The sequence below is a fragment of the Buteo buteo genome, chromosome 13 (assembly GCF_964188355.1).
Source record: "Buteo buteo chromosome 13, bButBut1.hap1.1, whole genome shotgun sequence".
Classification (NCBI taxonomy): Eukaryota; Metazoa; Chordata; class Aves; order Accipitriformes; family Accipitridae; genus Buteo; species Buteo buteo.
Window position 1 is genome coordinate 20,039,874 of NC_134183.1, and position 22,600 is coordinate 20,062,473.

At 42.2% G+C, this 22,600-nt stretch overlaps 1 protein-coding gene and 1 long non-coding RNA gene across 4 annotated transcripts; one reads left to right on the forward strand and one right to left on the reverse strand.

Annotated features, from left to right (window-relative positions):
- Window positions 1-510: 510 nt before the first annotated feature.
- Window positions 511-10,172, reverse strand: ARRDC4 (arrestin domain containing 4). 3 transcript variants are annotated; one of them, XM_075045028.1, is made up of 8 exons: window positions 9,488-10,172; window positions 8,148-8,214; window positions 7,714-7,861; window positions 5,789-5,891; window positions 4,750-5,006; window positions 4,006-4,168; window positions 3,306-3,460; window positions 511-3,194 (listed from the first exon to the last, which is right to left on the reverse strand). In XM_075045028.1, the coding sequence occupies exons 1-8, from the start codon at window positions 9,837-9,839 to the stop codon at window positions 3,138-3,140; spliced, it is 1,302 nt and encodes a 433-aa protein (XP_074901129.1). In that variant the 5' UTR covers window positions 9,840-10,172; the 3' UTR covers window positions 511-3,137. The 3 variants fall into 3 exon arrangements, with proteins under 3 accessions (XP_074901129.1, XP_074901132.1, XP_074901131.1); XM_075045031.1 differs by lacking the exon at window positions 9,488-10,172 and adding an exon at window positions 8,941-9,433; XM_075045030.1 differs by lacking the exon at window positions 9,488-10,172 and adding an exon at window positions 8,941-9,440 and having other exon boundaries at window positions 7,714-8,214.
- Window positions 10,173-10,300: 128 nt separating this feature from the next.
- LOC142038498 (uncharacterized) lies at window positions 10,301-11,996 on the forward strand. Its single transcript, XR_012652580.1, has 2 exons — window positions 10,301-11,093; window positions 11,240-11,996. It is a non-coding gene; the product is annotated as an uncharacterized LOC142038498 (long non-coding RNA).
- The last annotated feature ends 10,604 nt before the right edge of the window (window positions 11,997-22,600 follow it).

A 22,600-nucleotide genomic window follows, 5' to 3' on the forward strand; every position in this document is an offset into this window, starting at 1 on the left:
GAATGTTGGTAACACACTGATGTTTTCAGTTGTTGCTAAGTAGTGTTTGTACCAAGTCAAGGATTTTTCAGCTTCTCGTGCCCAGCCAGCAAGAAGGCTGGAGGGGCACAAGAAGTTGGGAGGGGACACAACCAGGACACCTGACTCAAACTGGCCAAAGGGGTATTCCATACCATGGGACATCAGGTCTAGTATATAAATGCGGGGAGTCGGCTGGGGGGAATCGCTGCTTGGGAACAGACTGGGCATCTGTTGGTGAGCAAGTGCATTGTGCATCACTTGTTTTGGATATTCCAATTCTTTTATTATTATTGTCATCTTATTATTGTTATAATCATTATTAGTTTCTTCCTTTCTGTTCTACTGAACTGTTCTTATCTCAACCCACGAATTATACTTTTTTTTTTTCTTCCTGATTCTCTCCCACATCCCACTGGGTGGGAGGAAGTGAGTGAGCGGCTGCGTGGTGCTTAGTTACCAGCTGGGGTTAAACCACGACACAGTACTATGTAGGTTTGACACTTTTATTAACAAAGAACCCATGGGGCTCATTCATTAGTACAAAATACAATCATGTTTCTGTATGTTAAACAGCATTTTTTTTTATTTTGTCTCTTTTAAACTGTTTCACAGTTATCAAAACAAAGCCCCTGCATATTGAACTTATTATTGTGCAAACAGTCATAATTTTAAGGATCAATTTCTGCACTATGCCAAGTGTCAGAGAGCAGAATTTAATCTTGTTTTCACCCTTCCTCTGAAGGGCCATGGGTGCTTCCTAAGAAACACATTCTAGTTGTCTTTTTTGCAGCAAACAATCTAAGGCCACAGTTTATCTGCAAATAATAAAACAACAACTGAAAGATTTTGGGGGGGGGGGCGGGGGGGGAGCACATCTTTACCCTTCATGCTCGTTTGCTTGACCATGTTTACACCAGGTAGCACACATCACCTATTGGGTATTACAGTCCAAAAAAGCACCTAATGTTCTTTAAGCTAATATTCTGCATTATTAACATGCAAGTTAATACACAGCCACATTACTTTTCAAGTAACTGTAATAGTATCTGTTTTGAGGAAAATATGCTTGTTCCCTTTCCAGGTGATGTGAATGAAAATCCTGCATTGATTGTATGGGCACACCCTCACTTAAATAAAAAGGCATGAGAGCTACATCTTGAGACTCAAGATAAATACTAATTTTTAGAATGTCCTTTCTAAAACATGCACTCAAATTTTGGTTAAAGCTGCATTTGCTATAGAAGACAATACTTAAAGTTGCAAATGAAAAAAATAACTGCAGTTTGGAAACATGAATCTCAATCAGTATGTCTTTTACACTGATGTAAAAGTGACTTGAGGTGAAGTGCTAGAAATCAGACAATGTAAGGAAGTCATACTAAAAGAAGACTAAAAATATATATCCGTGTATGCCTGTAGAAAAATCCCTGCTTCTTAAATGAAGACAGATTTCATAAAAAACCATTTAAACTTTTTTAAACTGCAGTTATTGATGAAATGATGGAAACTCAATTACTATTCTTAGAGTTATCAGAAAGTACAATGTTTTACCACATGAAGCACCGGGTTTTAAACCCAAACCCTTCTGTAAGACATATGGAGTAGTTCTAGTAGTTCAAAATCCCCTGTAGTTTAAAGACTCGACTGTAAACATGCGTTTTAAGAATGCTGTGTTTCTGTTCCTTTAAGTGATGTTGATGGTGGCTTACTTATTCCAATTGATGCTTGTCAGGAAGCAAACATTCTACTTTAAATGAAGGCAGCAGAAGGGCCAAGTAAAATGCTGTGCCTTCACTCTTAGCAGCAACAAACTCTCACTGTTCTAAATGACCTGAGGAAGAAAACATTAAAATATTGCACCAAAACAAAATTAAACAGCAAAAACAAATAAGGAAACACACAGACAAAAAATAGTATGGATAGCAAATGACCAGTGCAGCCCCTGACAATAGATCTCTAGACAAAAATGCAGGAGTAATGAAAAGCTTTGTGCCATTACCAGAGGATTTTGTTCCCCTGATGTCTGCTTTCACATCAGTTATAAGCTATGTCTATTCTGGGTATATTTACACCTCTCCCTACACCTCCTATCTCATTCACTAACCACAGAAACTATTTAGGGTCCCTTTTAGAACCTTGAAGTATACTGGAGCTTTAACAAGACTTTTTTTGGTCTCAAATCAGACCGTAAGTAAATATCCAAAACAGAGGTAGGCTTATAAAGGCTTCTGAATAAATAAGTATTGTCCATTTTGCTAAGTATATCTGCTGTTGGCAAAAGGATTCTCCCTTGCCATGCTTCCCCTTATCATGCTATCCATAGGCTTAAGATGCAGAAAAAGAACTCACAGTAGAAGAGGCTAGAATAATTCCCTTAAGAAATCCCTTGAAAGAAAGCATAGTGCATAAGCTCTTATCAAAGTTCAATTTTCTTTTACATACTTGTCTTTCATTCAGTAAATGGTTGCCTTCATAATATTGCGTAATAGCTATTCTGTCATCCATGATGTCTTTAGAATCATTATGAATGATGAAATAGTACCACTTGGCAGTTGTTAGAAGGGCAGGTTCTCATGGAATATAAAGTTAAGCTAGAGTGAAGACCTCACTCCACATTTTAGTAGTGTTCCTTTCTTGGATGCAGTCAGTGCAAAACTGAAGCCCCTTGAACACTGGAATCTTTTGGAAATGTTTTCTTACCCCACATTCTGTTCTACTACCCAAGTTCTACTACAGAAGTTCTCAACACCAACATCATTATGTAAATTCTTCCAGAGTGTTCCAAACAAAATATAAGTTATCTTCAGAAGATCCTTACATCTCCTCCTCGTACTTTATGTAGTATATCCACTTTTTGGAAAGCATTCAGTATTTTCAGGTACTTCTCAAGTATCCCAAACATAGCTGCTCCCACAATATCCTCTGTGCAGACTAATCCAGCAGATTCTCTTCCATCACCAAACATGCTCATACCTCCCTCTCCATTTTCCTTTGCCTTTCTTGTATACAAACTTAAGTTTTGAAAAAGAAAACTGTTTCCTTTTTAGCTGCACTACCAGCTCAAGCAGCAGAAAGATTAAGACATTCATCACAATGATGCTCATTACAAATCCTCTTCAGAGCATGAATGAAACAGGCTGAATTTCTTCTACATCAGTTGGATGTGGATCAATCTACAGAGAGAAGAAAGGCAACAATTACTGCCTATAATTCTTGCATTTCTGTATGTGGGGCTTTTTTTGCCCTTTGACAATAAAAACACCACCTGCTGTTTATTTTTTTACCTCTGAATAAAGAGGTGGAGGCTGAAACCGGAACTCTTGTATGTAAGCAAAGACAGGACAACACAATTGTTCCTCACAGTCAATTGGTGGTGGATAAGCAGGAACATGTCTGGAGAACTCTTCCTCAGACACTACATCAGCATAATTTGGTGGTGCTGAAACACAAGAGATGCTATGTCAAATTTCAAACTATTCACTCACAGCCAAGACAACATATGCATTACAATATCCAAGACCATGAAGACTGTATTAAACATTGCACTATTATCAAATTGAATGAAGTGCACTATAGTCATAAATACTGTAACTAGAATTATGTTTTTATTAAGCTTAGGTGATTCAGCAGGAACACTACAGATTCTTTTAGGGCTACTCCAGCAACATGCCTGTGTTGTATCATGGTATATTTAGTAATGATTAAGGTGTCTACCTCCAAAGTAGAATTCCCACTATCAGAAGTCAGTTATTACAAGATTCAACTGAAAGTAATCAGATAGGGGTAAAGAGAGACTTAAAAAAGGCTGGAGCTAGGGTATCCTCACCAGTCCTTTTGGATCTTGACTTAAGATTTATGTGCGTCACTTCTCATGAGTCATACTTTAATGGCCTACATCCCTAGTAGTGCCCTTAAAACTGCCACGACTATCCTTCTGTTGTAGACAGTACTATGCTGTATTATAAAGAGTTCAATATGTATTACCTTCAGGGTGTTCTGGCATGGTCAATGCCAGCCAACTCATATCCATACTAAACTGGCTGGTAATGCTGGAGTTTCTGCTTGAAAATCCAATACATGGAATAGTGCCAATCACCAGAGGCATTTCAATCATCAATTTCTTAGCACCAGGAATATGGATATACACCTGTGTGACAAGCCCCAGATAAAAAAATAGACATCATCAGACCCCACTGAATTGCTGCTCCTAGAAGCTACCCTACTCCCTATACCGCAGATTTTATGTTTAAAAGTTAGGAATTTTCTCATCCCGGGTATGTTTAGCTAATACTCTGGTAGCTTTCATTATTTTTCAGCTACTTCCTTCTTTCTGTACCTTGTCCCTAGATGGCATTAAAAAATGCACAACAGGTTGACAAAAATAATTATGCACTTGACTTTCAGTCCTATCTTCCCATTTCTGAGAAGAATGACTAGAAGAACCCATTCAGCTTCAACTACTTTCCCCTGATAACCTCTGCAGGTCTAAAACTACACTGCTTCTTCCTCAGAAATGTTTTTCCATTTTCCCCGTTATCCCCATCTTCCCATTTCAGAGTCTCCCCGTGATCTTCAGTCTCTCACCTATATGGTATATGATATTTGTTTATATTTGCTGTTGTTCCCAAATTCAAAATCTAATAGCTGCTCAGTAGAGAAAATTATTCTGTTCCTAACTCAATGTAATATTCAAGAGTATGTACATTTGTAATAAAAATCCATACTTACAGCTAATGAATATTCTACTCTAATAATACAGCAGTCAAGTATAGAAGGGGATACAGGTGGGATTTTCAGAGTTTTCCCATTCCAGGTATCTGTACTCCCAGAGGCAATATGGTTTCCTCGGACATTGGCAACCATCTGACGGAAGGTTTTTGTCTTCCCACTGGCCAGGTAAGTTTGTGTTTGGAAAATGGCAGCTTTTGGAACAATCAAACGAGAAGAGCAGTTCTCGATTTCTGCATAGATTGGTATGGCTTCCCCTTAAAGGCAGAAAAAGTTCAGTGAATAATTTGTATTTACCAACTTTCCTCTGGGAGTATCAAAGCATGTTATGCAGCACGTACATCATCTGCAATGTTATGAGAACAATACTTGTTAGTTTCCTCAAGCTAGTTGGTTGGGTTTTTTTTGTTTGGTTGTTTTTTTTTTTTGTTATTGTTGTTGTTGTTTTGGGTTTGGTTTTTTTTCTTCTTTTTCCCCAGAGTGGTATCCAGGCAGAATTATAGCCACCTACTACATTTTACGTATAAACAATGATTCATTTTGAAACATTAAGCATAATATGAACAAGCTATAAAAGCTTTATTTGCAAATTACACACCAATCTTCCTTTTATATAGTACTAACCAAATTTCAAAACGTTTTATTTCCTCAATGTATCTAATGTTATCAAGATGACAAAGAAGCTGCTAAAGCTCATTCTTACAGAAGCGTAAACCTATACAAACAGGACATAAAAACCCGATTACATCCCCAATTAAGTATTTTATCCCAAATAAAAGCATTTTGTTATTCTTTACACTCAAATGTACATGGCTTTTCCATATGATTACTGACTAACAGACTTGCTTTCAATTTGTATTCCCAAGGGGGGATAGAGGGGAAAGGCAAGCTGATTTTTGTTAAAGCAAGTTCATATAGATCTCAATTTACTACCTACTAACCGAAAGTATTCCTTCAACTATGAAGTGCTGACTTCACAGTGATGAAAAAAACCCTATTAGATCTTTAATATTCACATTTTTAAGAGAACTACTCTTACCATTACAGTATCCCTTCCTCTCAATTTTGGCACTGAGAGACACTGGCCCAGAGGTGAAAAACCAACAGCCAACCATCTTCTCCTGACTTCTTAGAACAGGTGTCTATAAAATATAGAGTATTTTTCATTTTATGGCATAAAGCTATCAATCACTTGCAGTTTCATGTTATGCCTATCAGTCACTGCAATCTAGCTCTAAAATCCACTTGATTTCAATCACCATACTACACAATGCAACTGGAATTTTGCCACCATGTAAAATGGAACCAACGTTTGGCTCTCTGAACATATGGCTATTTTAAAATCCCAGCCTGCATTTAGACCATACCAACTAGGTAACACAGAGACCCATGTGCATTTGAACGTATTCCGTCTTCAAAAAGATTGATTTAGAGAATTTTATAGTGACTTTTTAAAGGTCTAGTAAGAGTATTGTGGTAATTATGCCCATGTTACTCAGTGCAGAAGAATGCAGAATTAATTTCATTTGCAAGCGACTAGTAGTTAAGCAAGTAAACTGTTTTTACCTTTGTATCCTTCATAAGAAAGGATCAACATACACACTGGGCTAAGGTGATGCATCTTCATAACTTGCAAGCCACGCAACCCCCCCAAAAATGTAGGCTTATGACAAAAACCATCTTAATTATTCATGGAGGACTGTCACATTAGATGACATGTATGCTGTCCGTAAAATTTCCATTAGAATAAACTTATAAGTAGACACGTCAAGGGTCCAAGCCAGGATTCAAGCTACTTAAAATGATTTACTGGGCACTAGTGCTCAGTCAATATAATTATGAAGTCTAAAATTTTTGGTGTTTTGCACTTTTTTGCATGGTAGCCTTGGAATCCATTAAGACAGGCACTGCCTACTTTGTGCCCCACAGCCCTCTCCTGTGCAATAACCTGTGGCCTACTCTATCCTTGCTGTATCTGGATATGCTGTCTTCATACTCCTGACATACACTGTTGAATATAAAGACTATATTCTGCTTACAGATCTCACTGCCAAAATACTTCTCCAAGTTCTCTCTAGAGAGAAAGATTAAAATGTAAGCATATAAAGAGGAAAAAACCCCTGCTCAAAACATCTCTTAGCTCCATTCACATCATGATGAAATGTTAAAATTATCCTAGCATTTTAAATAAAATAGAAATTACTCATTCATATTTAAATGAATAACCATTTAGATCCAGTTGCTATCATGAAAGTGCAAGGTATAATTTGATATTATTTTCATAATATGGGTTGAGATAAAAGAATCCAGCTCATTAGCTTCCATCTTGCCTATTTTCTCATTACTTAATGCCTGATCTTTCTTATTACTCTACAGTATTTCTAGTGATTATTAGAAACTCAATGCTTTAATGTGGCCAAATCTGTCATAAGGAAATAACTGAAAAGATCTCTGAAGCAGCTGCATGCACGCACTTAATGTTAGAAAACGACATGCAAAATGGAAGGATACGTAACATAATGGCCAGAGCATAAATGACAGGCTGGGCATGATTAATACTCTTCTATAATTACTGTTCCTCAACCTACTATTATTGTAGAGTTTAGGACACTGCAGCCCTGTGAATGTAGTTGCTCTGGTAAGAGTAACTACTTTATGCTTCTACATTATTATTATTAAGCCTTATTTATGCATCTGAAGCCTGCATAACTTTTTGGCAAGAGCATCTCTGCCAGCAGGGATGTAATCAATGGTATTAAAAAAAGCCACTCTGTTTGCTATTCACACAACCTAAGATCATCTATTTATAGAGAAAAGCTTAGGGAGCTTATATGCTTTCAGAAGTCAGAAAATGACACTCCAGAATAACATAGAAATGGTGATGGATGGATGTGAATGCTTCTTGGAAATGATTTTTTTGCAGCTGGCTTTAAAGGGGGGAGGAGGAGTGCAGGACCCTCTTACCAATAAAGCTGGTGAGCTGACGTCAATATGGCTAATGACCTGAAGCTCTGTCTGTACACTTTGATCAGGTGCTGCAGGCCTCTCCAGAGTTGCTTTCACATAGTACTGAATACTGCCATACTTCCCAGTAAAAGAGGTCACCAGAGGTCTGAAACAAGCAATCATAAAAGCATTACCAGACATTTGTAATTCAGCTCCAAACATGAACGCTTCCGGTATACATCAAAGTTTACCAATTTACAGCTTACTTCTAGGGCCTTAGGGAAACTGAAGCAAACAAGGCACGTCTATGTGGCGGTTGATTCAGACAAACATATAAAGCTGACCTATCAGTTTGATATTAAAAAAACCACACAAGTCAAATTACATTAAGTTAATGCCCCACAACAAGCAGTGTCCAGCACAATCCCTTCAGGTTGGATTATTTAACTTACTCTTGAGGGAGTTGAAAGCTGAACGGAAATTCATGTCTTCCATCTAGAAGAATTAAGCTTTCCTCACCTGTAGGATAAAAATGAATAGTATGTTTTAGTTATTCCATAAATAGAAGAACAAAGCAGATGCTTTTATAAATTATTTATATATAACAACACCCAAATGCGAGGGACTAGGAGAAGTTTTTATTGATCCCAGTGGGTTCTAGATTGGCGCCCATGCTTTATTTACGCCGTGATGCGATTTCAATGAAAAAAATCAAGGAAACATCGAGACCTTGAGTTTCAGTTCAGGACTCTGGCCAATTTCTAATCCAAAATGGCTTCTAGAAAGCATAAAGCAAGTTTCTTTTCTTTTTCAGCAGGACAGCAATTAATCTACTTTTTCAGTTAACAATTAAACTAACTTTTGTGCTAAAATGCTGCAATTTAAGGTCAGTATTATGAAATACTATTAATATATGTACTCTTACTGCATTCATAGAGGGCCTACCATTACACAGTTTTTAAAAGCCTAAATTTCCTTTTCCCACAGATAAACCGGAGATGCGTTTCACCCTTACAGAACAAAATGTCATTTCCCTTTCATTTTTCAATACTGCCATAGTGCTGCGGTGTCCGAGTGACAAAACTGCCAGCTAGACCTACGTAACAAAGAGCTTCCTCTTTTTTCGTAAGCCACTGCAAAAGGAGGCCGACTGCTTCGGCTGTCTTCCACGGGCAGCTTCCCAGATGCTGCTTACAAAGCACAACGAACACGCAGGTGCCCGATGCAATTCGCGGAAGAGCTAACCTCTGCAGGAAACCAGCGCGCAGCGTAGGAAACCAAGAGCTGCAGACCTTCTTCCAGCCCTGTTCAGCGTTTTTCAGCCGTTTATACAGAGAACCGAGTGACCACTTGACGAAGCTGTAGCAAGCCTCCCCTAGGCATGCCCGTGATGGCTGTGACTACGCCGGCGAGAGGCTTCCAGTGCGGGAAGGATGTCCCCGTTGGCCGGGCACCCACCCGGGCCTCACGCCGTTTCTCAGCTCCCAGGTCGGATACCGGTTTCTGCTGGGGGAGGGCTTCAACCCTCAGCCTTCCTCCCCTCTGGGAAAAGTAGGGGTGGACGCCATCCCGCCGGGGAGCGGGGTGGGAGCTTGGTCCCGCAGCCTTACCGCGCCGCCTTCCCCCGCGAAGGAGGCGCCAGGCCCCCCGGTCCCACCCCCGCTGTCGCCACGGCGGGCGGGCGGCCGGCCGGGCAGGCAGCCTCCCCTCAGGGCCCGGCCCGCGGCCCCGCACGGCCGCGTTCCTTGGCCCTCCCCCCCCCCGCACCCCCCTACCCCCGGCCGCCCCTCACCTTCGGGCGGGTCCCGCAGGAGGCTTTGCCGGATGTCCAGGTAGCGCACCTCCGCCTCCCGCCGCGGCCCCGGCCCCGGCGCCCTCACCGCCACCCCCCAGGTTCCCGCCCCGGGGACAGCGCCCGAGCTCTCGCTCCAAGCGACGCGGGCCCGGCCGGCGGCCTCCAGGCGCAGCCCGCGGAGCGGCAGCGGGCCCGCCAGCTCCAACAGCACCTGGCCGGACACCGTGTCCCCGCTGCAGTAGCCGCCGCCGCCGCCGCCGCCGCGCCGGGCCTCGTCCTCCAGCACCAGGGCCAGCGTCTTCACCGTCCCGCCGGCCCCGGGGCCCAGGCCCGGCCCGGCCGCCGCCATCGCGCCCCGGCTCCGGGGGAAGCCTACGGCCGCCGTCGACGATTGCTTTAAAGCCCGCCCGTCTCCGCCAGCGCCCGCAGCGGAAAGTCCCGCCCCGGCCCGCTCCTCATTGGCCACCCCTCAGCTCCTCGCCCTACTATTCGCCGCGGGCTGCCCCTGGGCCCCCTCCTCATTGGTGCCTCGGCGGGCACGCACTGGGAGTGCGTCACGCTGCGTGATCACTGCGGCGGAGCCAATCGGGTGCGGGCGGCCGCGCGTGGACAGCGCCCCGATTGGCAGGGCGGCTGCAGCTCCCTGGCGAGAGAGCCAATGGCGCGGCACAGCTACCACGTGCACAGCCTGTGGATAAACAGGCAGGGAAGGGGCGGGGCGAGGCCCGCGGGGGCGGGGCGGGGCGAGGGGGCCGGGCGGGGCGGGGAGGTGAGGCCCGGCCCGGGTGGGAGGCCGGCGGCCGATCGTCCCTCGCCGTGGTGGGGAGGGCCCGGGCAGCCGGGGCCTTTGGGGGTCCGGGCCCTCGCCCTCCCATCACCAGGCTGCGGTCACTGCCTTGGAAGCCCGGCGGGGCGGCGGGCCCCGCGCTGTGGGGAGGACTCGGGCCCTCGGCGGGCCTCGGTTCCAGTCATGGTGGCTGAGGGGGGGAAGGACCGGGCTGGGCATCGCGCGTTGCATTCCGTCTCAGCCTCTCCCCGCTGACAGCCGGGCTGGCTGAGGACCTTAAATAGGGCAAAACGATGCGGTGCCGCCGTTCACCTGGGTTTGCCCAGGGTTCACTTCAGGAGCTCTCTGCTGCGTGTGTGAGCCCCTTTCCCGTCCCGCTGGTGAGCAGGTGGTGAAGGGCTTCGGTCTAAAGGAGCCATCCTGGATTGCCTGGAAGCCTCGCTGTTCACACAGATGCTGAGTTTTTCTGCACTTTGTAAACCAACAAGTGCCCTGGTTCAAGAGCTTGTTCCTACAAATGCCGGTTTTGTAACTGGATAGCTAAATGGATACATGGAGCAGCATGCTGTTAGGCCTGAACAGTGTGGCATAAACCTTTCCATACCAAATGGGTGATGGGGGGGGAGTGAGTGAGCGGCTGCGTGGTGCTTAGTTGTTGGCTGGGGTTAAACCACGACAGAGCTGTAGGTAATGCTTGGAAGATTTATCCACTAGAATAAATGCAAAGTTTGCTGTTATTTCCAATTTTTAGAAGTGCGAGCTAAGGAAAAACCCCAGCATCTATAGGAAGAGTGGCAAATATGTGTATGTTGATAGGTGAGTATGGCCAGATCCAGCAGCCAGACGGAGGTGAGGCTGCTGCAGCTCCGGCCCCAGGTCCAGCCAATAGCCGACCCAATAGATGTTACAAGAGAATATGTTTTGCATACACTGGACAGATACTAAAATTAGTTTTGTTCTAGGAAGTGTCATGTTTTATGGTTGCCTGAGTTGGCAGTAGTGCATCTTCCTGAAGGTGTGTACGGTGAATGATCTGCCAGCATTTCCATTGGTAACGAAGGAGTCACTTCTCGATCCGAGTCACCTGCCTGCTTGAAGCTTCTGACAGCTGCATCTTCCTGCATTCCTCCATCACTCTGGCGTGCTGGAAAGCACCAGCCTAGTGTTTCCCAGCTGACTCAGTTAATTACTGAAATTAGCAAAAAATGTGTTCCAGACTCAGAACCTTGGCTTTTAAATAACTGACAAGATAACGTCAGGCTTCCTTGGAATCCCTGGCATACCTTTGTGATAACCTGTCCTGTGAAAAACAGGCTTATATTTAGAGTTACTTCTGTGATGAAGAACTTGTTCTTGCCAAGAGTGAGGTAGGCCTTTTGAACACTTTTCACTGGCTACAAGTTAATGTGCTCCTGTGTGTTAATCAATAATAATGTGGGAAGAAGTAATGTGGTTACAGATGGGGTGAATTCGTAGGCTTGACTTGGACCCTTGGCCACAGATTCCCCAGGTCATGATGAAGAATTGTGTAACTAAAGGAAATAATGCTGTGGTGGTTGTTTGAGTATTTGAAGAATTTTTGGATATTCATATCTCTTTGTGCTTTTTGAAATAGTTTTTATAGAAACTGCAAATGTTGCATTATGGTTGGGAACTGTGGTGTATAAAATCATGCTATCTTTGTTATTTTTTAGTTCAATTAAACTAATACAGCTTGAATGTCTAGTTTTGCATAAATCTTTTCCTTATATCCAGTTTTTTACATTAGCAAGTATCAAGTTAGTTTTGTAGCCAGCCAACAGAACATGCTTGGATGTGTGTACTGAGTATTTCATTATTTGCTGAATTTGCTTAGGTACAACGTGTGTATGCAATTTCTTGCAACTGATTTTGAAAGTACGATACAGAGGAGGAAAAAAACCAAACCAACTCCAAATCCCGCATATCCCTTTTTTTCCTGTATGAATTAGATCCTGTATAAAAGGAATTAATTCTCTTATGGGTATTATGCAACCATTCCTGTTTATTCTTTGCAAGTGCAAATGAGTTAGATAAGGAAATGAATAAACATGGACAATTGCTTATGAAACAAAACATTATACAGAATTAGTGAGAGTTAGGAGGCTTGAATAACTTGAACAATTAGCCTGTAGAGGACACAGTTAATGGGAACGTTCTGTCACAGTCAGATGATACTTGTTCCAGATGTTTGTTTGCCCTTTAATGTACTTATTTTTTTAGCAGGATTCAAAGACCAGAGCTTCTTGAAATTATCATGGAGCGATTAGTTTTCTCATCCACCCATCTTGAGAATACTTTCTTGTCCATGAGGCATTTTACGTGACCAACACAGTGTTGTTGTAACATGAACAGTGGAAACCACCACATCACTATTTTAGTCTCCCATAACCCAGAAGGAAGGAACAGAGGATGAACACTCAGGCAGTGTGGGTGTATGTGTGTGACTGGATATTTGTGGGTGGGTGTATGTGTGAAAGAGCAAGAGATATATTAACATGCTTGATTATATTTTCATTTCACTTATTTTGCCACTTTATTCAGGACTACGTAAGAAAGAGCTGCTTGAACAAGTTAATTAATGCACAGGTTAGCCTGTAAGAGTGAAGAATATACAAAGAAAGGTCTCTTTTGAGAGTATCCACAAAGCTGTGAACAGCTCTAGCAATAATCACAGGCTTATTTTGAAGGTGAAGGATCTAGGAGAACATCTTCCTACAGCAGCTGGTAATATCCTAGCTCTGCTGGATAATTTGGAACTGACTGCTGTGGTCAGATCACTGAATTTAGAGGAATCTGACAGTGTAAGTTTCAGAATGTAATAATTATTTTTAACTCATTTCAGTGCACATATTGAAAATAGGCTATCAGGGCTTGACCCTACCAGAAGAGGTTTTGAAAGTATCATATAGATTCCAAATTTCCACAATGGGAAGGACACCCTATATATAAATAACCATTTTTGTGGAAGATACAAGATAAGAAGTGGTCTTAGCAACAATGACCTCTGCCAAGAAGGTCTCTCTTTTTCAGGGATCCAAGCTGTGACTGGGAAGGAAGTGAAAAACTTAATCAGTATTTTCTGATCTTTTCCTGCTCGAAGGGAACTGAGACAGAGCCCTTAATCATGAGTCAGGCACCAGCACTAGGAGTTTGCCAACTAAGCCTTTCTGATCTTAATCAACAGCCTGACAGCTTAGAGAGTGAGCAGCTATTTCTGCTACTGGAGGAGGACTTGAGAAGTGTTTGTGAGAGCTGCTAACAGCTAATTTACAAACTGTGGATTTCTTATTTGAGATTGCTGTACTATAACATCCGTTCAAGTGTCTTTCTTATCCAGTACCAAACACAACAGGCAAAAAAACAGTGACTGAGCTGCAGTTGAGTTCAGTGGAAGAGCCATGAGATAGACTCTGCTTGAATGAAGGCCTCACAAAGGCAGTGAACAGTGTGTAAACTCTGTACTGGCCTTTTTTCTGCATGGTAGGGAGGATTTGCCCGTATACCTCGTCCTTTATCTGCAGATAGTCTCAACTATCTCAGTAGGTCTGACAGATGGTCGAAAGCAGTTGGGTGAGAGCAATCTTTACCCCTGAAAGTAGATATTACGGACTCTGAAGCTCCACAAAAGCCCTCAGAATATAGGGCCTTTTTTGCCGGATATTCAGAAATGCTCTTTCTGGGTTTGTTTATGGAGTCAGGACAGGGAGGGAAAGGAGACAATTCCTTTCTTTCCCTAGTTCCTGGCCTTTTACCAGCAAGTTCCTTTACCAGCGCTGTGCCAAAAATGCAGCCGTGGAGCAGAGTGTGAATTCTCCCCAGCACTCCCAATCAGCACAAGAAGGCTACGAATGGGTATTAGTGACACTTGCTGTCGCGTAGTCTTTTATTGCTTTTATTCTATTACCAGTAATTGAAAGGTCAGCCAAATTTTTCTTAGACAATTAAGTGACATTTACAGATAGGAGATTGCAAGGAGCCAGAGATGCTTTTCCGAGTGCTGCTGCAAATGCAGTGCCCAGCTAGTCTGATATATCACCACTGCCAATGTGTAAAACACCAGTAAGCATATTTTTAAGAATCATGCTGTATGTGGTACATTGAGAAAAGGAAAAACTGATATACTGGCCCAGGAATCTAAAAGTGTGCACTTTTTCTCAGCAGGTGTTTGTTCACACAGCCCGTCAGGCAAAGCACAGTTGTCTCGAAGGCCAAAAGACCAATCTTAATACAAGGTTATGTCTGTAAATGGAAAATCACAAATGACAGTAGGACAGCCGATGTAGGAAGTATGAGGCAGAGGAGGGACAGAGTAGGTTGCACTAGATTGATGACTGAGAACTTACGCACTGAGTTCTTGGTTCACACAGATGCCTCCTACCTTATCCTTACCTTCCGAGGGGTGGGAGAGGTGTGTCTCATGCATGGGTTGAGAGTCTGGGGTAGAGGAAAGGGTTGTGGTGCAAACTGCAAAAGATTCTTTCCACTTTCAGTGGCAGCACAGTGCCAGGACCTTCCCCCCTCACCTCCAGAGGAACAATCTCATGAAGTGGCAGCAGCAAGCCTGCCTATAGGACAAGGGTCCTCATACCAGTTCCTAGCCTAATGCACTGGGATTGCATCCCACCATGTGATGGACCATCATGTTGCTTCATGCATTGGTAAAGAAAAGATTTGTGTGACCTGTTGTTTGCTTAAATATTTACATAGTGAATCAGATTGCAGGTTCTGTTACACCTAGTTCCTTTAGATAAAAGTGATCTAAATCCAGCACTCAGCTGGGCAGCAGAGGACTGCTTCAGGGTGGCTTTGGATGTTTACAGCTGCTACAGGCTTTGAAAGCAGTGCGAGTAGAGAAAAATGGATGTGGTTAGAACATCCCTTCATCCTGGTGTCCCCTGAGGACAGAAAGATTTATTGGGGTTAGTGGCGCCTGCACAATTAAAAATGGCCTTCTGGAAGTGCTCCTCTGGAGGAAGAGCTTCCTACAATTGTAACGTGTACCCCTCTGCATTTCAGCGAGTCTGACTTCAAAGCAAGGTGGTCAGAAATATTCCTATAAATATCTGACAAAGAGGGAGGATACAGGTTTCTGTTGCAGAATCAACTCTGAAAGCTGCGTTATTCATGTGTGGATCGTGGTTTGGTGTTCCAGCTCAAGGGAATGAATAGTCAGAAAGGGAAAGGGGAATTAACAAACTTAGTTGGGTTCTTAGTTATGTGCTGCTTTAGCTGGTTCCTACCATGGGCTGTAATTTGAGGGTTTTGAGGGTTTTGTAAAGTGTCTTTTTTTTAAATTTAAACTGAAAAAGTTTGAACTTGGGATGAACCCGGATCTCATACCAGAAAACCTCACACTGAAGGGAAGTGCATGCCTGGATCTGAATTCATCTTTTGGTAGAGCATTCCTGTACACAGGAATGTGTGCCTTGTGGTCATTCTTCAGCCTTACCAGTTCACACCAAGCAATGACGTGGGATTGTATCTCTGAGAAAACACAGGTGGCATATCCAAAATGTTTGTAAAGTTAATTCCAAGCGCGCTATTTACTGGACAGCATCTGGCTGAAACAGTCTCCCTCCTGGATGTGTATGGCTTTCAGCACGGGCCAGCAACACAGCAATTAGCAGATGTAGAGGTGCTCCACGTGAAGTGTTTTTTTCACACCATTTCTGATGGCTGCTGTTGTTGCCTAGGCTTAGGAAAGATCTTACTTCAGCAGGAAATGGAGATAATGGAATGCTTTATGCCAAAAGGGAATGTAGAGTAAGAGCTACAATGGATGGAAAGTGGAGTCAGCAGCCTGAGATAACACGAGTTATCGTCAGGACAGGAAGCAGCCTGGGATCGCAGTCGAGCTGTGCTGATGGGAATGTGTGCTTTAACTTAGAACAGCGTTATTTGGCTTTTACTGCTATTTCAGCATGATTTGCAACATAGACACAGTATGATTCTGTCCTTAAAAAGGTGCCTGTGTCATGAGGTGCTTATGCTTGATGTCAGATTGTTGGATGTTGCAAGAGAAAGGATGATGCTAGGGAAGCTGTACAAAGGCATTCGAATACTCGACTTCCTATGCTTGGGGTAGCTGAAGATGCTCCATTGTGTGGAACCACTTTCCTCCTAACACTGAGGGAGGGTTTGGAGTTTCATAGTAACTGTCCAGAGTTAAGTCCATCTAGTCAAGCTGACCCAGTATCACAAGCTACTAAGTTTTCCTTGCATGCTTTTGCTCAAGCTTAAAGTCCAAGCCCATATTTCAGTCATCATATAATTGCAGTGCCCAGCACAGGAGGGGAACAAGTGAAAGCAGGGCACCATCACTGGTAAGGTGTGTGGAGGTGAGGTCTCCCCACATGCTCCCATCAAAAAATCAACCCTGGGTGGCAGAAGAAGGCAGAAAAGCAAGCATACCCCCAAACAACCCAGCTCCTTAACAACCTTTCCCTAAAATCTAGTGACCAGAATAACCTTGGACATGTAAGGAAGGAATGTCTTCAGGTCAACCAAGGCTATTCTTGGTGTCCAAGAGAGGATATCGAACTCTTGCCTCCAGTGCTTTGGGGGGAGGTAGAACACCCCCAGCGATGCAAGCTGACTGACATATCTAGGGGAAAAAATCCTCTTACATTTACTGGTAACCAGCTGATGCTGCAAGGCATGAAATCTGATTATAATGATTGTCTTAGGTTAGAGCTGCACCTTTTATGAACATGTCCCATTGTGGAAGTGAGTCTCGATCTCTCTGAAATAATTTCATAGGCCCTGGGGGGACCAGAACATTTTGAGTCACATCTTCCCCTTCATGTGTATACAAGCAAAGAATCTCACAAACACTGAATTACAGCATGCATCCTAGAAAGATATTGAATCTTGCCATAAAGGTGCCAGGACATAGCAAGATCATTATTCTTTCTAGTCACCTCTGGTTTTTATTCATCATGCTTCAAGGAAATGGTGTCTTAATTCAAGGTAGAAATTATTAGTTTCTAAATAGTAGGTCATTGTTTTGCTACTTTGTATGAGGTTGAATCATTCCCATTACTGAATTCATCTAGATATCTATCAAGAGTTATCACCCTCCCAAACCTTTCCTTTGCTAAGCTGAAGAAGTTGAATCTGTTATGCCTCATATGATGAGGCCCATTTCCCCAAACCTGGGAATCTGCGTTTAAACCGGTGGCTTTTTAAAACCATTTGTGGATTAACCATGTTTAAAAACATTTAAACATTTCTTGGAGAAATTTGTCAGTAACCAGTTCTAGCTGTGATTAAAACAGAAATGAAAAAGCTGGGCTGGCAATAGCTGGTTAAGCCTGTATTTCCTTTTAAAATAAAGTACACAAATTATTCTTAAACGTAAGAAAAGGATAGGACTTCCTATCATTTCAGTTATTGCATGCTTATGTATTATATCTGTGTTATAGACATGCATGTATACATATATGCATAAATATATATGTATAAAAGAAAAAGAGAGCACATGTAAAACTCACTTGCTATGGTAACAGTTGTTGTGGAAGCCAATAATGGTCAGCTAGCCATGAAAAGCATGGGGAGATAAGAACACACTTACTATTAATACTGTTCATTTTTAGAAGTGCGCACAATGAAGCAGCTATTTTGACACTTTCTTCTGAAATATGAAGTATTAGGCATTGTCAGAGCCAGGATACAGGGCTTGATGGACTTTTAACTGCCTGCTGTTGTGATTCTTATCTTCCTCTATGGGGCAAATTAGAATTCTTTGGATCAATGAATGTACACAGTCTTTTCTTGTATCAGAATAACATTACACATCCTCTTGTCATTATAACACACCAGAAGATTATTTTCAATGATAATGACAAGACCACGTCAATCATAGGACTTTTGTAGTGGGAATTTGCTTCTCATTACATTGTTCATGTGGCAAATTTTCCCCTTTTTTCTTCTTGAATTACCACTCAGAAGTTGGTAGCAAAATGTTCAGAATTTAAAAAAGAGAAAAAGAAAACGTCTCACTTCTGCTGCCACCAGTCCTCTAAGTTATACAGGCATTAACTTCTCCTGTGCTTCCATGATTATAAAACCGGCATAGGCAGAGCCTACATTTTGTTCTGCTTAAATATCTGTACAGATCACAGCTTTTCCCTGATAGCCACTATTGTTGGAAAACATTAGTATGCACTACCTGTATTTTTCCATGTTCAAAGGAAGCAATCACAGAGCACTTCACTTATTTTACTAAGAGCTCAGTAAATGCTGCACTGTTGCCATTCTGCAAAGAATGTATTTTCATGTAGAGGCATTATCATTACCAGATTCTTTTCAAATTCCAGGAAGAGTGTGGTATTTTTATTTGGCATAATGAAGTCTGAGCACTTATAAAATTTGATTGTTTTAAGGCCTGTAATTTCCACCATGCTTTATTTTTTTACTTGATTTAAAGTTCACTGATAATTTCTTCTGTGTAGACAAGTTCTTCTAGGCCCAATGCTAGGTCTTGGCCTCAGTGTGTAACTGATGAAGACACTGACTGTTGGTGTCCACGGGGCCTGAAAAATGTAGAAATGGATTACAGAAGATGCCAACTGTAAATCAACTGCACCAGGAAATTAACTTATGAAGAGCAAAAATTTAGCTCAAATGTTGATGGAGCAACTAACTTGAGGTGGGTGAAGTTAGGCAATCTGGATCCTTTTAGTGTCTCTGGAGAGAAAGGAGCATTTTCAGATATGTGTCAGACACTGCCATGGATTTAGAAGTCAGTCTCACTCTGAAATTTTAGGAAGTTAGTTCACATTTTCCAGTATGGGGACAGGAACATAAGGCTTCCTGAAAGTCAGTAGGATTTAGGTTCCTAAGTTGGGAAGATACTTTAGAAATGGGGCTGGTTATCACCTCAATTTAGCACATTTTCTTTATCTTTGTTTTGGTCATTCCATGCATTTTTGCTTGGGACTATTTGTCCTTCTAATAAATAACCAATTTAAAAGTAATTATAATGGATTAGTCTCTTCTAAGTCTTCAGTTTTCATACTTTGCTAATCTGTAAAACTTCCCAAGAAAAATGATGCCATAATTGCAACATTTTGCGCCTTGACATGAAGTGTATATTTCACTCATGGCCAATTTAAAAATCAAAATAGAAACTTTGTAATAATCTCCCTTTACAGTTTGGGTTATGAGAAACTGAGAATTTCCTTAGGCTTGATTGATAAAACATGGCATTTATCCTATTCCTAGGATGATGTTCAGCAAACTTTATGACAGAGGGAAACAGCTGGTAAAGTGGGTTCATGGAAAGGTGAAGGTAATATAGACATAAAAAACAAGAGGATAATGATTTTAAAAGGGATAATAGTTGTAATAACACCATTAACCTTTTGCTTCAAATTATTGAATGTGTGGTCTCTTCAGCAGGCTAATCAAAGGTTTGCATTAACTGCAATGCAAAAGGAAGTGGCAATATACAACCTGAGGTGATTTTTTTTCCCTTTTCCAATTATTCACTATCAAACCCTTAGTGGAAAAAAAAAAAAGAAAAAGAGAGAAAAAACGACCCTTTGGCTGTTGAAGACCCCTTCTGATTTTGAAATGAAGCTGACTTGCTTTCAGAAGAAACAAACCCCAACTTCCTTTCTGCTTTGTAAGAGGCAGATTTTGCTAGGGAAAAAAATAAATGAAAAATAAATATAATTTGTTATAGATACATAGAAATTTAAGTCAGAGATGTAAACAGGTAGCAAATTGTTACAGTGCGGACTGTCAGTAAGAGCTGGCCCTGAGCTGTTTGGTGGTACATGGAGGGGGATCTTCAGCAGAGACCCACCTTGAAGGGCAGGTGTACATACACATCTCTTCATAAAGAGTGTAGGCACGTCACAGCAGGGGTCTGATGGCTCACTTGGGACCTGTGAAGCTCCATGCTACTCTGTTTAGGTTACTTCTGATATCTAAACAGCTAATTCGGCCTGGATCAGAGAAAAACTGCCTTTTTTGCTTTCATGTTACATGCGTACAGGGTTGGCTAGCAGGGGCAGACTATGCTTTGACAGTTTATTCGCATGCTAAAAAGCAAACGCATTGATGGTGGAAAATTGCCATAGATGATGGAAAAGCTCACAGTGACCTGACGGAATTGTTCAGGAATTTGTCCTGTTGGACAAATCTGCTCCATCATACGATTTTGCAGGTGGTAATCCTTATTGTTCACTTAAGGCATCTATCCAGGTTGCACATCAGAGCACCTTCAGTTGGAAACCTCCCCTCTGTATGCAGTCGGCGGAGAGAGAACCACCTGAGTTAGACACCCAAAGCAAGATTGTCTGCCTGGCTTGCAATGTGTCGTGTCAATCTAGTATGAAAGGAATAAGTGTAAAAGGAAGTTTGCACCGTTCCTCGCTGACAAAACCCCATACCATTAACAGCCCCATTCTGTGGAATCAGAAGACGGTGAAAGACTTCAGGAGAAGCGTGCCTTGAATTTGAATTAACCAGATTGAATTTAAAATCAACAAACTGAAAGAGGCTGAGATAAGAAGTCAGAACATTCAGAGGAAATGAGAACTGTTCCAGGAACTAAAGGTGAGAGAAACACTAAGTCACATTAAAAATACTCAGCAAGAAAAGAGACACCTTTTCTTTTTCTGGACACCTTTTATTGGAAGTCGTCTATAATCGGTAACCTTTCCCAGGCACTTTCCCAGGCTGTTTTTAGTGGCTGAATCCTTTGTTTCAAAACCACCCATTGACTCAGTGCCTTAAGTGAGAAGTAATTAAGGTGGACAGAAATCTTGCCTGCTATAAGGATGTATGAGGTGTAGAAGAGAGAGGCAGAAAGGGGAGTGAATGAATTTTTCCAAAAGATAGCTCTCACAACACGTGAGTCTGCTGTAATGTATCGTTAAATACATGTGTATGTAGACGTGCAGCTCTATTAATCTTTCTGTCTATTGATCTATTTATTTCCATATACACACATGCTGATGTACATATGTGTGTGTTCCTGAAAGATAATGAACTGTTTAGGCAGTACTTTGTCAGAATATCATTTAAAGAATTACATCCTTTTAATGCACAGTAGTTTAAGCAAACTCCAAGGTTCTTACTCGGCAATAAACCCATTAAATCATCTTAAATACCATGTCATAATGACAATTTGATGCCACCAGATGTGGCACTAGGGATTTTTTTTTTTTTTAAATGCTTTCCTGGAGATACAGCTTCCTGAATTTTAAATTCTCTAGCCTGTTTGCACAGCTGTTAGATCACAGAGCTCTGCCATCTCTTTGCCTTGCATCAGTTATTCGCTAAATCATGTGTGGCATGAGTACAAACTCCCTGCATCTAAAATGTTTAGGCTCATATCCTCTTCACCCTCGTAAAGTCTGAATAGTTGGGCTGTATGGGAGAGGGTGAGTGAGCGTTAAAATCTGAGAGCAGTATCCATTCCAGCTGTGGATCTCCCTCATGGGAAGATTTTAGAGATGCAGTCAGAAGACTACCCTTTGCACACCCCTTTTCACTGGCTACTTAGCGTCCTGGATCTGTGAAAAATACAGATGCCTGGCCACTTTCCTAGCTTTTCTCTCCTTGTTAGCCAAAAAGGCAACCAGCTTGGTAGTACAGCACCACGTCTGCACAAGGAGGCTTGGGAGAGGGACACGTTAGCAGGATACAACAAGAGTCCAAAAAAATCCCTCTCACAAAGAAATATTATTTTGCACAGTGCATATTTAAATAGTGAAGCAAGCCATGGGAGGCTGTGGAAAACCTCAGAGGCCAACAACAGGAATATGTTAAATGAGGAGCAAAATGAGTGGAGGAAAGATGCTTTCCTGGCCCTGAAACAAGGTGGTCCAGAAGCAACCCCTAATCCAAGAAGTCCCTAATTTCTGATTGACAGAAAGCAGGAGACCATCTAATGAGCAGGCTGTCGATTTGCCTGACCAGCAGCACTGGACCAATCAAAGATGGGACACTGGGCCTTTGCTCTGATCCAGTATGTGGGGACCATGTTGTCAGGGTTTTTGTCACGCTCTGAGTTTGTATGGATGAGTCTACATGAGCTGGGGTGACAAATGTGGCCGCTCTCCCTCTTGGCTGCTCTCCCTCTGAGACCTTGCATTAGACATGCATTTTCCCCTAAAAAAGGTGGTGGGTATGTGAGAGATATATATTGGCAAGGATTTGAAGTGAGGTTGTGAATTTTGTGCAATTAGAAGGTGCTAATAAGTGTGATCAGGTCTGAAGCACAAGCACTGATGGTGGGATTTGGAGCTGCTCTTGGATGGCTCAAAATCGTGGTTTGTGACCCCGGG

Coding starts and splice junctions, on each gene's coding strand:
- ARRDC4 (XM_075045028.1), bottom strand. CDS start 9,839: ATGGCGGCGGCCGGGCCGGGCCTGGGCCCCGGGGCCGGCGGGACGGTG. Junction 8,215..9,487: donor CCTGCGGGACCCGCCCGAAG/GTGAGGGGCGGC, acceptor TTTATCCTACAG/GTGAGGAAAGCTTAATTCTT. Junction 3,195..3,305: donor CTCCACCTCTTTATTCAGAG/GTAAAAAAATAA, acceptor TTCTCTCTGTAG/ATTGATCCACATCCAACTGA.